The sequence below is a fragment of the Gouania willdenowi genome, chromosome 4 (genome assembly GCF_900634775.1).
Source record: "Gouania willdenowi chromosome 4, fGouWil2.1, whole genome shotgun sequence".
NCBI lineage: Eukaryota > Metazoa > Chordata > Actinopteri > Blenniiformes > Gobiesocidae > Gouania > Gouania willdenowi.
In genome coordinates, this window is record NC_041047.1 from 18,217,450 (window position 1) to 18,232,631 (window position 15,182).

General features: G+C 37.9%; 1 protein-coding gene across 1 annotated transcript in view; it reads right to left on the reverse strand.

Moving 5' to 3' along the window:
• The window catches only part of fbn2b (fibrillin 2b), an 82,421-nt gene extending 75,431 nt beyond the window's left edge, over nucleotides 1-6,990 (reverse strand). Inside the window, exons 1-2 of the mRNA XM_028444051.1 lie at nucleotides 6,879-6,990; nucleotides 1,092-1,398 (exon numbers count right to left, since the gene is read on the reverse strand). Of these exons, the coding sequence (XP_028299852.1) occupies nucleotides 1,092-1,270 (179 nt within the window). The 5' untranslated portion in view covers nucleotides 1,271-1,398; nucleotides 6,879-6,990. The remainder of the gene's footprint in view (nucleotides 1-1,091; nucleotides 1,399-6,878) is intronic.
• Between the last annotated feature and the right edge of the window lie 8,192 nt (nucleotides 6,991-15,182).

Genomic DNA, 15,182 nt, shown 5'->3' on the forward strand with positions numbered 1-15,182 from the left:
ATTTCTATTAGGCAGGAGAAGTCCAGGCCACATGTGTTTTTAGAGAAAACATCTGCCCTGTGACTCCACGTGAGCTATACTCTGTGCAAGTAACGATCAACGACTGAACACAGTTTGGTTACATTGACATTCTTGCTATGGTTCTACCTTTTTTTCCCCTTATCTCATCCCCGACCACTCATTGGATGGCTGTCTTTCATATCTTGTCTGTCTTCTGTCATTTCCTCTTCTGCTTTGTCACCTACAGCGGTAAAACAAACACCCCTTTTCATACCCCCCTTGGGTGATCTGAATACCTCATTTCCTGTGGCTTGGCACTGGGGGAGCCATAAGCTGGGACAGATGGGAGTTGATTGGAATAACTGATGCAGACTGAAAACAGGCTTCCACAGAGCATGCTTTGTTTTTTAAGACCAAGAATAATATACAATCAAAACTCATTTCTGCACTGACATATCGTCTATAGAGGTGGATGTGGCGACAGTAGTAGTTGTTACTGTAGCTCATTTCACAATTTATCTCTTAAGTCTCAAAGACAAATTAACAACACTTTTAAAAACGTAGACTAATTCATATTTGCCTCCACATACACATGCCAACCTTTCCAATTGGCTGCTGCTCTATGAAACAATAAGGCTTGCTTTGTTCCCAACAGCAGTCACAAACTAACTTAACCAACACACTCACAGGAAATTAGGTCAAGCACACCATCCCCTCATGAAATGCTGGAATACTGAAAGCTGCTTTTCCTCTGACTTTTTGCTGTAAATACATGAGATTCCAGTGTTAAGCGCTACCATGTGCTGTTTTTGAGCAAACAGAAAGATCATATTCACCAGCACATCTTTGGTATAAGGAGAGTTCGGCCTCTGCCAAGAAGGCAACAGTAGTTGAAAGAAATCTCTCAGGAAACAAGAGTCCTATTGTAGTAGTTCTGATGATCTCTACATTTCTAGCATTTACCATCAGAAACTCACAAAAGTCGTCAAAAACTCTATCTGTGAAAACTGAAATAGAAGGATCTTCAAACTTGATTGAAGCTTGAATTTTGTAAATTCAAGCTGAAGAAAATGCCAAATGTAACTTCTCACCCTCTCAGTGTCTCCTGGCCTCGGCGGCGAACCCGTTGCACCTCCCTCTGATCCACGCTACCAGTGAAGCGGCTAGGCTGGTACGGTCCATTTCCAGTTTGACCGAAAGCGACGTGAACGGCGCCGAGACATAGGGCAGCCCACCCCAGCACAACCTGAGCCAACGTCCCTGATCCCATTAGTCGGCCTGGCTATACCTCCAACTGAAGCAGCCCCCTGCCAGTCTTCTCTCTCTGATGCTCAACTGTGTACCCAGACTGAGCAGCAGGATCTAGACCAAGCCCAGGTGTGCTCTCCAGAGCAGGAGCTGGAGAAAGAGAGTGGGTTCAAAGCTTTATAATACATTAACACAGAGACAGTTTGTATTTCAAAATGTACAACTGATAATAACCATATCATGGAAATTGTCATAGAATGTAATACATTTGCAAATTTGGGTTTCTATGTTGGTCAAGCTTAGATTTACAAATTGTATTCCTGAAGGTTGACGCCCTACTAATGAGTTTGATTGTGGTATTAAGAAATTATGAAATGATCACAATCACCTTTGTATTACCGCCACCTATTAATTATTAAAACTAGCATAGTAGTCCTCGAGAACTGTCTTGGTCTTTGTCTTTTCAAGGCCTTGGTCTAATACCTCGGGATATTTTCCGTCAAGACGCTTGGAGACCAACACAGTTTTCTGCTATTCTTCAACTTTATTAATGATATACTGTAATAAAGAGAAGAACTTGGTAAAACCATAAATATCTTCAATTCATATGTTAATCCACCCTGTGATAACTGCAAAATTCTTGATTTTGTAACTGGGTGATACAAGTTTGTGACTGAACTTGTTCAGGCTGGGCATTTGATGATATTTACAGTTGAACTGTTTCTGAATAATGAATGTTGAAATTTCAAGTGTACGAAGTGACGGAGCGTGTAAGACAGGAGCAGATTGTTTATAAGCTATATGCCGTTTTTGAGTGATTGACAAAATAAACGTTGCAGCAGTTGAATTAAACCGGAGTCAATGACTGCTGTGAAACAAGGGAGTAAACCCCGAAGCTGAGGATAGCTTCAACTACAACAGAGTTGGAGATGAAGCTGTGGAGGCAGACAACACTAGAACTACATGAAGCCTCCATCAGCATTAGGAGCAAAAACATATCTTCTGACTGTGGCATTGCAAAACCTACTTTTGCGTGTAGTCCATTTTTCACAGGTGCACAAAGGGGGTAGGACTCACACATTTTCCCTTTGTGCACAAGTGAAATAAAGCCATGTTACGTAAAGCAAACAACTCTTTGGCGTAAATGAGACAGATAAAACAAGAAACAGAAAGTTTCATCACGACAATGACGTCATTGATCGGGTCCTCGAATGAAGACATTACAGCCGATCACATTAATTGCATAAAATGCAAAATATCGGCCGACCCGATATAGCTGATCAGATCGGTGCAAAGCCTACTTTTGTGTTGCCTTATGTTTCAGAAACCTGCAAAAACTGGGACCATCCATCTTATTTCTAGTCAGAAATATCTCTAAATACTTACTGTACATTCACATGACAAAGAAAAATCTTGTTTTCAGATATTTAAAATAATTCTGGACTTATCAGTGGCTTTTTCATACATACAAGTGTTTATTTTTTCAAATAATTTAGTGAAACCAATTTGTTAAGAGTAGATATTTTTACATGTTCTGCTTTGATGGAGTTGCAGACACGTTTTTGGTCTGTCAAATGTATTTAAAAGAAACTAAAGGGAATGTTCTTTAACTGTATAACCTTGTCATGGTTTTTGAAATAGATTTTTTTTTTTCACCATTAGTTTATCATGAAGACTCATGTATCAGGTTTAATCTCATAATATTAACTACCCAATAGGGGTTCTTTAAGGGTATAAGAGCCAATTTCTAAGAACTGAAGTCACTTTCTACTAAGTGTCTTCTGTATTTTGACAATACAACTCTAAGAGTCCACTATTGACTTTGATTCAAACCTTAAAAGACAATAAAACTATTTTGAAATAGATTTTAAAGGCCTTGGTGTTGTCTCTTTCTTGGTCTTGACTCCCAAAAGTCTTAGTCTTGTATTGGTCTCGGTGCATCCTTGTCTCAGGCAAGTCTTGGTGTCTTAAGAACAAAACTGACTCTGTTAGACTGAGACATCTTTTTACTTCTGTGTCTACTGTCTCCACAAGTTTTTAACTTTGTTCATCATAGTTACTACTCATGGCTAATGGTTTCAAATTTTAAAACTTGAAAAGCATTAATGTTTGTTTCTTTTGTGTGGCTCCTCTACATTACAATCACCCCTGCAGTTCATTTTATGCACAAATCAAATCTGGATACAACCTCATACAACCTTGAGATTATTGTGAACAGAGAACCATGCATTCTGTAAAATAACTTACAATTTATAGCAGTATTGATTCATTTTTTGTTTGTTTGTGGCCTGCTTGCTGGTTAAATTACCATCAGAGATAACAAAAAACACATGAGTTGAGGAGAGAGTAGGAATAACATCCAAGGATATAGAGGCAGTGGAATCTGTTTTCACTAAACAGAACTTCAAAGCAGTTCCTTAAGTGGTTTATCGCTCGAAAGATACAAAACACTGTGAGCATCTGACAGCAAAAACTGGTAAACTGATGAAACAAGTTATGTTTGTGGTGAAAAACCAAGAGCTATTTGAAAAATCTTATAGAACATGTTAAAGAGTTAAAAACCTGACCCAAACTATCAGTTCTGGACATTTTGGAAAGAATATGTTGTGTTGTTTGACCATAAGTGGTCAATGAAAGGATTACACATTTGATTATCCATCCATCCATCCATTTTCAAACTCACTTGCTCTGGTTTTACAGGGTCACGGGGGTCTGCCGGTGCCAATCTCCAGCTCTCATTGGGCGCTGGGGCGGGGATACAGCCTGGACAGGGCGCCAGTCCATCGCATCAAATAAAGTAATAAACTTGATTTCATTCTTGCAATTGAGGTTCACTATCATCAACTCATGCTGTCCTGTTCTCTATTTTGAAAGGTTGTGCTATTTCTTCCATTATAACTTTAATGTTTTTACTCTTATGTGTAGAGTATTTGGTAAAAAAATATATAAATATATATATATATATATATATATATATATATATATATTTATTTATTTTTTTTGAATGCTTGACAGATAGATATAATTAACTGGTATGTGTCTTACATCACTGCTTTAAAGCTCAATGGCGTGATATTGTTGATCTGGGGCCTTATGTGTGTAGGATATTTCCTAGAAGTGTGAGTTAAAAAAAAAAAAACTAAGCGCCAGAAAATATTTCGATTTATATATTACCGTGCGTACGCAAACCTGAAAGCATTTTTCCTTTATAAATTACAGTCAACAATAAAGTTTGAGCAGGTTCATTCACTTCATATCCTGTTCTCGACACACCCCCAGTTTACCATAACTGGTCAATGCAAAGCAACTCATGAATGGTTTTTGCATCGAAACGAGCTGCTTACAATGACATTTCACACTCAATCAGGGCAAAAACGACAAGGAAAGGGGCTTTTACAATGAAGTACAAGTGCTTGTGAGGGATTTAGGCCAGAAGAGCTATATTGGCTTGTAATCGGAGAGTCATCGAAACCAACCATGACCATCACCGTCGGATGTTGAACAAAGTCCCTTAACCCGAGCGCAAAATGTAATTGTACCCCTGTACAGGGTGTACCCCCCGCCTAACGCCCATTGAGAGCTGGAGACACCTGCAACCTTGAATTGGTGGTCACATGCACTGGCAAGTTAGTGACAGCAATCGATACTGCTGTAAGTATTTTGAGTGTCACGGAGTGAAATGTGGCAGAAGTGCAGAAAAAGCCATCTGATCTGAAGGTGAAGGTAAAGAGGAGATTGTGGCATCATCAGAGTGTGTCTGCTACAGGTGGGACAGGGCACACCTGAACCCACAACACGTGACACCTTCCCAGTTGAAACACGCACCCTATATGCACTATTGTGAATCGGTATGAAGGAATTAGCAAATTTATCAGATTGCAAATTGATTGTATAGACATTTTCTAGATATGTGAGGACATTGAATGTACATGAGATGTATGAGATGAATCTGGTATCTATTCACCATCACACCAAAATGTTAGTAAATGTATTATATCCCACATTCTCACGCTACGTTTAATCAGATAATCATTACAAACTTTGCGTGAAAAGTGTCGTGTGCATCTTTCAGGCTTGGTTCTGTGTGTGGCAGATAAAGGCTTAGGGAAAAATCTTCAGTTCATTGATTCAAAATCAATGACATTCAGATAAAGTATTCACTACTTAGTTTTCTCATCGTTTAGCGTTTCTTGGGGTTTAACTTTAATTATTGCTGATATATAAACCTTATGCAGACCCTAAACAGACACACATATGATCTTAGCACTACTGGACAGCACTGGTTTATAATTCTATCCTTCGTCTCTAATAGACCTCAGGTTTAACCAAGAACTGAGGGGCCCAAGTGATATTCAACTCCTGCAGAACTAAGTCCTGTATAGCCAGGGGTCCAAATATGATACAAATCTAGATTGAGACATAATAATCATATGTTGGTTTACCGCTGTGGTTTCCATAGTGCAAAGCAGGTATTTACTGTAAATTATTCTCCTTCAAGGTCATCAAGGTGTCACAAGATCACATTTGTTACTTAGCCTTTTGTTCAGTTTCAAGTTGAAGTTTATTGGTAAGTTTACAATTGAATGCCTTTATAAGAAGTTTCAGTTTGTACAAGATGAAATACAAAGTGTAGACTGGGACACATTTAGTTCAAACTGTGTCAGGGGTTGTGACTTCTTCAAAAAGTCGCCCATGGAGACCTTTTTTTTTTTTTTTTAGAACTAAATGGTTAAGACATAGGACATCAGTCTAGGAAAAAGTAAACTTAGATTGTGGAGTAAATGTTAAAATGTATTTTATGGTCTAGTCTGGTCTCAGATTAGAAGATTAGTGAATGCAGTGGCTGCCAATCAATGAGGTAGAAGGAGGCGGGATCAATGTGAACAAAAGAAATCCAAGATCAATTAGCTGTGCTAACTGTACCTTCAAACTAGAAAAAGAATAGCTCGTTCATTCAACTTTATTAACACTTTTCTTTCAAATAAATACATGATTTAAAAAAATAAAAGTCCATTATTAACACAAAGTCAGAATAAGTAATTAAAGTTACATACTTGGCTGTTTAAAAAAAAAAAAAGCTGAGACTTTCAAAGCATTTAAACAAGTTTGTGTGAACTAAACTTAGAACGTTGTCCAATGAAAACTGAGCATCCGGCACGCACTCTTTAATGCAAAGTAAGCAGTTTTATTCAGCACACTGCGTGTGTGCGCGTGTCACCACAACTTTATGAATGAAGCAAAACAAAAAAAAAAAAAAAAAACGCAACATCCTCCTCTGCAGTCACTGAAACACTACTACATCCCTAAGGAAAAGAGCTAAATATACACGTATCTCACTTTACGCCACAGGAAACCAGACCTAAATATCCTCAACAAGGCGATCAAACGGGAAAACGTGACAACTTCGGCTTTTTTTCCGTTTTTTTTTTGTTTTTGTTTTGTTTTAATAAAAGACGGTAAAATATAATTGAGCATCAATCTACATCTTAGCGGGTTTTCCTCTTTGTAATTTATTTAAAAAAAAAAAAAAAAAGAAGTAATTACCGTCAAACAACAAGGGGTTTGAAACAATAGTCATTATCAACATAATCAATGTACTTTAGTCGACAGATCAATAATGCGCACATTACCTTGCAGCGGTCGGAGCGTTGCTGTTGGAGCCCAGTTGGATATGTAGACAGGATGTGTGCCCCACGATGCAACATTCAACTGTAAGCTGGTGGGAAAAGGAGAAAAAGTTAGGGAATTGCCCTGTTTGGAAGAGGGGAGGGGAGAGTGAGGCTAGGACTGGGAGGGGGGGGGAGTGTGTGTGTGTGGGGGGGGGGTAATGGACTGCAGGACAAACCCACATTCCTCAAGAAAGACTCCTAGAGCTGTTATAACAGGGGCCAAGAGCTCAGCCTCATCACTGCTCCACTATCATCAGTCTACACACACACACACACACACACGCTCTCTCTTTCTCTTTCTCTCTCTCTCTCACTGCCCTATGCAAGTGTTTAAGAGTCTCTTAAGAGCCAGGGATCATCGTGGATCAGCAGAGGAATTACCACACAACTGTGAAACATGTGCCAACAATAGTGAAACAATAGCAGGCCACTGTGTCACTGAGGTCACAGATGTAGTTCAATCACTCAATCACATCCTAGGACATCTCTATTTCAAAATAATTCAGCTTTTGTGGTCCCACCATGGCAACAATTCACATTTCACAGTAACCTGGTACAACATTATGATGGAGATTAAAACACAAGTTGATCATTAATATATATATATATATATATATATATATATATATATATATATATATATATATTACGGATTACAAGTACTCACATTACTGTAATTGAGTTGATTTCACGTGTACTTGCACTGTTCTGAGTATATTTCTAAATCAGCAAATTTACTTTTAGTAAGTTTTAAAAGAATAAAAGTAATTCATTACATTTCTACACCCAACCATTACTGAATAAATTATAGATTTTTTGTTTGAAAACGATCAATAGACATTGTGAAACTACAAAAAATGAAATGACCAGACAACATTCAAATGCATCTCATCATAACCAACCAACCAGATTGAATGTAATGCACATTGCCAAAACAGCATTGAATGTCAGTTATTTTCCTCAGTTTTAGAGGTCATAAATGTAGCTATATATACTTATAACCTGATCTGATTTATTTTGAATTTAATTCATAGGTTCAGGTGTGTTGAAGTTTTAAATGATTCTTTATTAAATCCGAAATGTTAATAAAATAGTCTAATGTAATAGCGTTCTCTAAATTATGTTTTTGGTTCTGAGCTGGCAAGGTTTGGGTCCTGCTGCTCCACAGAGCAGTAATAATGTCACAGTCTTAATAACAATAGCCTTTTCTTACTATAATTAGACATCTCATGCAATGATGGAGTGAGAATAAATTGGCTATATTATTATACTTTTCACTATAAATGTTTAATCAAAATAAAATAAAAGGGAAGGAAATAGATGCTTGTCCTTAGGACGTCAGTCTATATTTTTGATGGCAATTTTGTTCTTGTGTTAAAAATAAATCTATATCACTTTATTTTTTTTTCACTTACCAAAAGCGTAACTCAATCAACATAATTTCCCCCAATTTATCACATAAAAGTTTCCCAAATCAAGGAATTTTGTCTTAAATTATCCAAAAAATGGGCAGATCTTTTTAGTAATTCAACAAAATGAAGTCACCGTACAACACCTTGTCCTTGGTAGAAACATCATTAAGTCAAAGCGTGCACACAACAAAGTTGTGGTGGTGTGTCAGACTCAGATTTATGCTTTCTATTTAAATGCTGCTGCTATTTACTGCCTCGGCCCACTCGGTGCCTGTGATTGACGCATCCTTGTGCTTTGTTGCCACAAGTGCTGATAGGAAGTTCACATTGAGACAGTGGCCATCTGGGTGGTATATGGGCGAGGACAGCTGAGCACATCTCAGATGTTGCTATCTTCTTTGCTGGTTTCACCACCTCCTGCATACGTCCACGGCTCAGTCACGCTGAGAACAAGTCGCTCATAACAACAATCAGACCAGGCTCTGTTACTTTCTCCAAAAGATTGTTTTTTTAAGTTCATTGTTCATCCTTAACTCTATGACCACATGAGCTGTGGTTCCCCTTATGTGGCTAAATCAGCTTTGAATCATGGAGTTTACTCCACTAGCCCTCTAGAAGGGTGCTGTGATATCTGTAACCAATAAATAGGCAGAGAATCCTTTAAATCGGCATTTCTCAAGAAACAAATAAAGCAATGGTGCATCAATAAAAGTTGACTATACTGTTAATAGTCCTCCACGTTATTAAAACCCTCACAAATCAAATCATATTGTTTTCTGTGCTTTGTTCACAATGCATAAAAAATCAAGCTAGAGTTTATTTGATGAATTTCCAAATTTCTCACACAAAAGTTCAATTTGACAAAAGGGATTTTCAGGTTCATTAGGTTTTTATCAGTACAGATACTTTACTTATTAAATAGAGACATTTAATTAACAATAAGAGATAATTTCAGGCCTGACACTCTGAAACGACTACAGTTAGGAGGTCAAAAGAACATGTTGTCTCCAAAAGTTTGGGAAATCCTGTGTTAATCCTGGAAATAATAAGTTTGAAATGAATTAAACTGTAGAGGAAAAGTCAGCAAACACCTCAAACTTGTTGATGTGCTCCATAAAAGTCTTCCTTTTATTGTGAGGTGCTTTGTTTTACTGTTTGTTTACTGCCACAGTTGATGTATGAATGGATGTTTGCGTCACGTAACCCATTATATCTGCAGGTAGTGACGTCCACATGGGTGACAGAATCTGGACATTGTTCAAAAATGTTATACACCCTTTACTGGCCTGACATCTTTCCACAGCACATCTTTGTTTCATGTGTTTCTCTGGAAAGTGAAAAATACATCCATGCAGAAGGTGCGGTAAATATCCTTAAACATGTGTTTGAGAATATTTGTTAATATTTTATTTATAGAAAACATATTCGAGGACAGTTTCAATAAACGTTGCAACTCTTTGACCATCGTCTCATAGTTTTTTACTTTAAGGTTATGCTTACATATCCAAATATGGATAATTCTATGCACTACAGTGTGGTTTGGAGATACATAATACAGCTAAGGTGCTTTACTGTTAGCCACCTCTGCTTATACAGATTTCTATACACCTCTCTCTGATATAATGTTAAAGTCGATATCATGCAGACATTGACCACATGTGTCAAGATAGCAGAGTAAGCAGTGTTTGAATTTCTCCCTCCAGATGTCCCCTCACGCCCTGTCAGTTCAAATATTTTACTTGTGTCGCTTTTCATGTGCACTCTGTAAATGTCTTCCAGGTGAGAAGTTACACAGACGTAGTAGCATTTCATCCCCACTACAAAGAGAACATCGCAAAGCAAAATGAGCATGAATGTAGTTTTATGCAACCCTTAATCCAAATATAGGCAACTTTTATCACAGTGGAGACCAACAAACTGTAATTCTCTGATCTGAGGGCCACATTGTCAACATTCATGTCAGTGTTCAGAATAATGACCCATCTGTGCAAGAATACAGGAAAGAACAGGTTTTTGTGGTCATTTTGTAATTTTCTCTGTCATTTATGTATTTTTTGTCATTTTGTGCTTTTGTGTGTGTGTAATTGGAGTCATTTTGTGTATATGTTATTGTGCAGTGTATATTTTCAGTATTTTAGTTTGGATGCGCACAAAATTAGAGCGAGAGCCGCATGTGGCCCCTGGGCCGCCTGTTGCTCATATCTGCCTATTCATCCCCATTTCACAGTTTCTCATTTGTCCGAAAGCACAGCTGAGACCTGAGATGACCTTTGACCTGTTATGGCTTCATCTCTCAGTGGGGGGGTGGGGAGGGCGGGGAGGCTGGGCAGTCACTTTGGAGGAGATTCAAGGCATCTTGCCTGTATTTGTTGGAGACGTTTGAATACGCTCCCATCTGCTAACAAACATGCAGGTTCTGTAAACGTTGTAAATACATTTTCAGGCAATAGATCATTATTCTAAAACACACGTGTCAAACTCCAGTCCCGGGGCTGAAATCCGATCTTTTAGAGCATACACTTTGGCCTGCAGGAGACAGTAAAAATGACAGAAAACATGAATTATTGTGTAAATTGCCAAATAATCTAGTTGTAAATATCTCAAATTCACCAATTCAATGAAACTCTGCAATATGTTTAGGGGCTTGGCGTTTTCCTTTGTGTATATCACATGAATGCAGTCATTTTTAATTGCAAATTGTTGGAAAACCTCTTGATTTTTCCACAAACCTTCAATATCTCACAAAAAAATCCACATAATTCCTTTAAATTACACACAAATAAGTTACAAAATCAGAAGTTTGGCAGGGAATGATGTTAAAAACTATCGCACAATTGATGTTGAAATTGTTCTTTTTCCCCACCTAAAAACTGCGGCCTACTTGAGATCCAACTAGTCGTTATTTAGCCCCTGAACTAAAATGATTTTGACATCCCAGTTCTAAAAGAAGGATGTTAACCTTTTTATAACATTCTCTGATGAGCCTCGAGAAAGCACTGAGTAGTTTTGTTAACAGTGACTAACAAATTTGGATAATGAAATCCTTGTGTGGGTGATTTCAGATGATCTAAATATACCCAAAACATTTCAGAGCTTTGTAATTACCGAAGAGGAGATGATAGATGATTGTGTGCTGTGCAGATTGTGTTCATTAGGTGAATGGGTATACAGCATTGTTCCTGCCATGTGTTTTTAGAAACATAATAAAAGTGCATGGAGATGGTTTTAAATGTGATTTTAGCAGTGTTACTTTATCCCTGAGCCTTGAACACGTGTCCACAGTTACAACCCCTCCTCCTTACTTCATGGGGGGGGGGGTACATGGCGAGCTGCTCTGACATGCAGTGTACTGCTGCAGGTATGATTTGTGATGTGTAGCCAGAGCCACATACTGACACCGTGAAACACTGGGATGGATCGGAACAAAGTGTCCAACCCTCGAGGAGTTATTCAGTGTGTGTGTGTATTTCTGACCCCCCACCCCCACCCCATCGACCCCCGCCCCATGCTCCCCCTCCCACTTGGTCTCTAAACAGAAACACATTTTGCCAAGCAGTAATCTGGCTACAGTGAAAACACATCACTGTCTGGGGTGCATTGTACTCTCTGAGCCTGGGGAAATACTTTTACTTGCTTCCCCTTCCCCGTCTGGCTCGGTCTTTTACTCATTTTCAACCCTTTAACTCCCTACTAAATACATTTGAAGGGACGTACATAAAACTTGACACACTCACAAACTCCCTGACCAGAGATTTGTTTGCCGTCATGATGTCATTGATTTCTCTAATCAGATGAAATCGAGATCAGAAAGCGACTTATAATAGCTTAAAGGTGCAACATAATACACCCCAAGACAGGAGGCCACTGTCAGCTTTAGCATAAACTGCAATAATTTGATAGCACGCAACGAAGCCAAAATCAACAAAAGAGCTTAAGGCCTTTTTCATTTGTTCGATTGCGGTTGGATGTTTTGTGAACAAAACCCTTGTCAGACAAACTAATATACACAGTGATGTCAGAAAAGCTTTGTCCAGTCATGTTTCTGCTGTGTGTTTTACATCTGATCATTAAAATTAGCACATTTACTCTGTTATTTACAGTGCGACTAAAATCAACATCAAAAATGCTTTTTTTTCTTCGGTTTATTAATTATTTTTACAATTTTAACCCTTATTTAACCAGGAGACACGCGTTGAAATTAAGGATTTCTTTAGTAATTAGGTTGCTCAAAGTCACACATTAATCGCCCACAGTCGATTTGAACCAGCAACCCCTGCAGATATAAACCTGTTTTATTAACCATTGGTCACTACCCCACAGTTACTCACTGCAAGAACACTTTATACACACACAACTAGGGCTGGGCGATATGGACCAAAGCTCATATTTCAATATTTGTTCTCAAAATGGCCATACATGATATAAACCTTGAGATTTTGAACTCAATAAAGTCTTGCCAGAAAGACAATTCCGGGATAATTTTGTTGATGTGCCACTTTTGCAGTTTTCTCCTTTAAGGGACAGCACATGTGAGTGAGTTCTGTAGTGTGGCTTGTTTAGGCACTCAGTAATCTATCAAACTAAGCTTTTAATGCTGTTCTGAGATGTGGCGAAAGCAGTAAAACAAATATTTTAAAACAAAATAAGCAATGAAAACATATACTGTATATTGATATAGGCAATATTGTAATTTTCTGTATCACCAAAATAGAAAACTCGATGTGCAGTATCTTGAGTCTCAATATATTGACCAGCCCTACACACAACACTGCTGTTTAGCTGTAATTATTGGTCTATTCATATACTTTATTGCTTCACTGTCTTGAAGTAAACCCAATCAAATATTCAGTTTCCCTCTCACAGCATTTAGAACTTCAAATATAGAATAATAGACCAATAGTCAGAATTTTTGAGGGATGAGATGATGGGAATGGGATTATTTGCTCCAAACGAAGCAGTTTTCATGAGTTTCGAAAGAACAATTTTAGCCACACCTAGAAAATAAAAATGTAGGTCCTTGACTTTAACATTTAATTCCTAAGCATTTAATAATAATAAAAAAAAAACAGGCTGGATTTCTACAACATGTTCATGGCCTTGTAGGAGGCGAGACTGTGGGAAACCAACTCTGTGCTTCTTTACAGAGTTTGGGGATGATATTGCATTACAGAAACCAGATGATAATATTGTCCTCACACCAGCACATGGTGTCATTTACCTACAATGTCTTTCTTTTGTTATTTCCAAAGATGTTGAAATGCAATATAACAATGCAAAAAATAATCAATACAGCTCTTTTGGATTAACTGAGCATTTGATTTGAATGGCTGATCTTGCCCAGTGCTGAAGAATACAACCAGGAGAGACCACAAGTTTGATTTAGCTGAGCCAGAACAGCCATCATTGAGCCAGAGCATGTCAATGACAGCCCTTTAGCAGGGATAGAGATTCATGGTCAGAATTAGTCATACTGTACGACTGCCCAGAAAGGTGAACTGGTGCACGTGAGGATCATCACAGACAGGGCTGTCTCGGAGGAGATAAAGCAAAAGTATCTATAGTAACTATAGCTTCCAAAGGGCAGTCTATACTTTGTATATACCAGAGCAGCTAACCAATATGAGTTATATACTTTTTATGATTTGACATACAAAAAGCATGAGGCCATTATTCATTCCATTTGAAAGATCCCACTGGTGCAATACATTTTTCTTTTTGTCCCAAGGAATGTTTCAGACAAACACAAGAAAATATATATCAGCCCCAAGTTTGACCTCCGTAGAAAAGATGTAAGAGGATAAAGGCACAGATGTACATTTATGAGGTGTTCAAATGCACAGTAACGGACATGGCTTACTGCAGGTGTGCAGAAAAATGCTCTTTATGTATGTTGGTAAATCACACATCCTCACTTACACTGGGACTACAACTGGAAACCACAAAATAATCTCCCTGCACTTTTGTACTTGATATTAAAAAAAAGAGATCATTGAACTTCGTGTATAATATGGAAGGGGATTAGGGTCAGTTTTCATGGAGAAAATAATTTTGAGCAAATCAATAATAAAGTTGAAATATCAATAATAAAGTCAAATTGTCCAGATTATAGTTGAAATGTCGAGGAAAAATTTGAAGTGTAATGTCAAGATTAAAGTCGAAAAGACGAGATTGAAGTCAAAATTTTGAAAACTCAAAATACCTGAATTTTCAGCTTATGTGCAGCATTAGCTTTAGCAGCAAGCTCTGCATTTCTGCCCTGGAGACCAATACCACGTTTCCACAAAAAATCTTTCAAGGAATCAATGCTTTAACAGTAAAAATAATCGAAATCTCTTTCAGACTCGTTGTCAGCCAAGGCGAGTTTATCCCTCTTGACCTTGCGCGAGAACTGAACGATAACAAGATTTCCGAACGTGTGAAAAGACTTAAGGTTTGAATGTAAATCAAAGGAAAAGAGGCTACCAGGCTACGAGGAACAAAAGTGAAACTAAAAGAACCAGTGACATGCTGTGAGCACTAGGGTAGGGTAGGCAGGGCGTTCCAAATCAAGACCACCAATGTCAACACCAATGACAATTTCATATGTTTCTGCTGGCAAGTGTTCATTCAATTCAATTCAATTAAACTTTATTTGTATAGCGCAATTTACAACAGTCATCGCAATGTGCTTATCAAAATATAAAATTCATAATAAGAAAGAAAAAATCCATCAAGATCCACATGAACAAGTATTTAGCCATCTAACAAAATCAACAACGTAAAACACCATTAAAGAAACATAAACAATTATTTAATATAGCCTCCATACTCCCAACAAGATATATCTCATGACACGGCAGCGCATCCGTTGTTT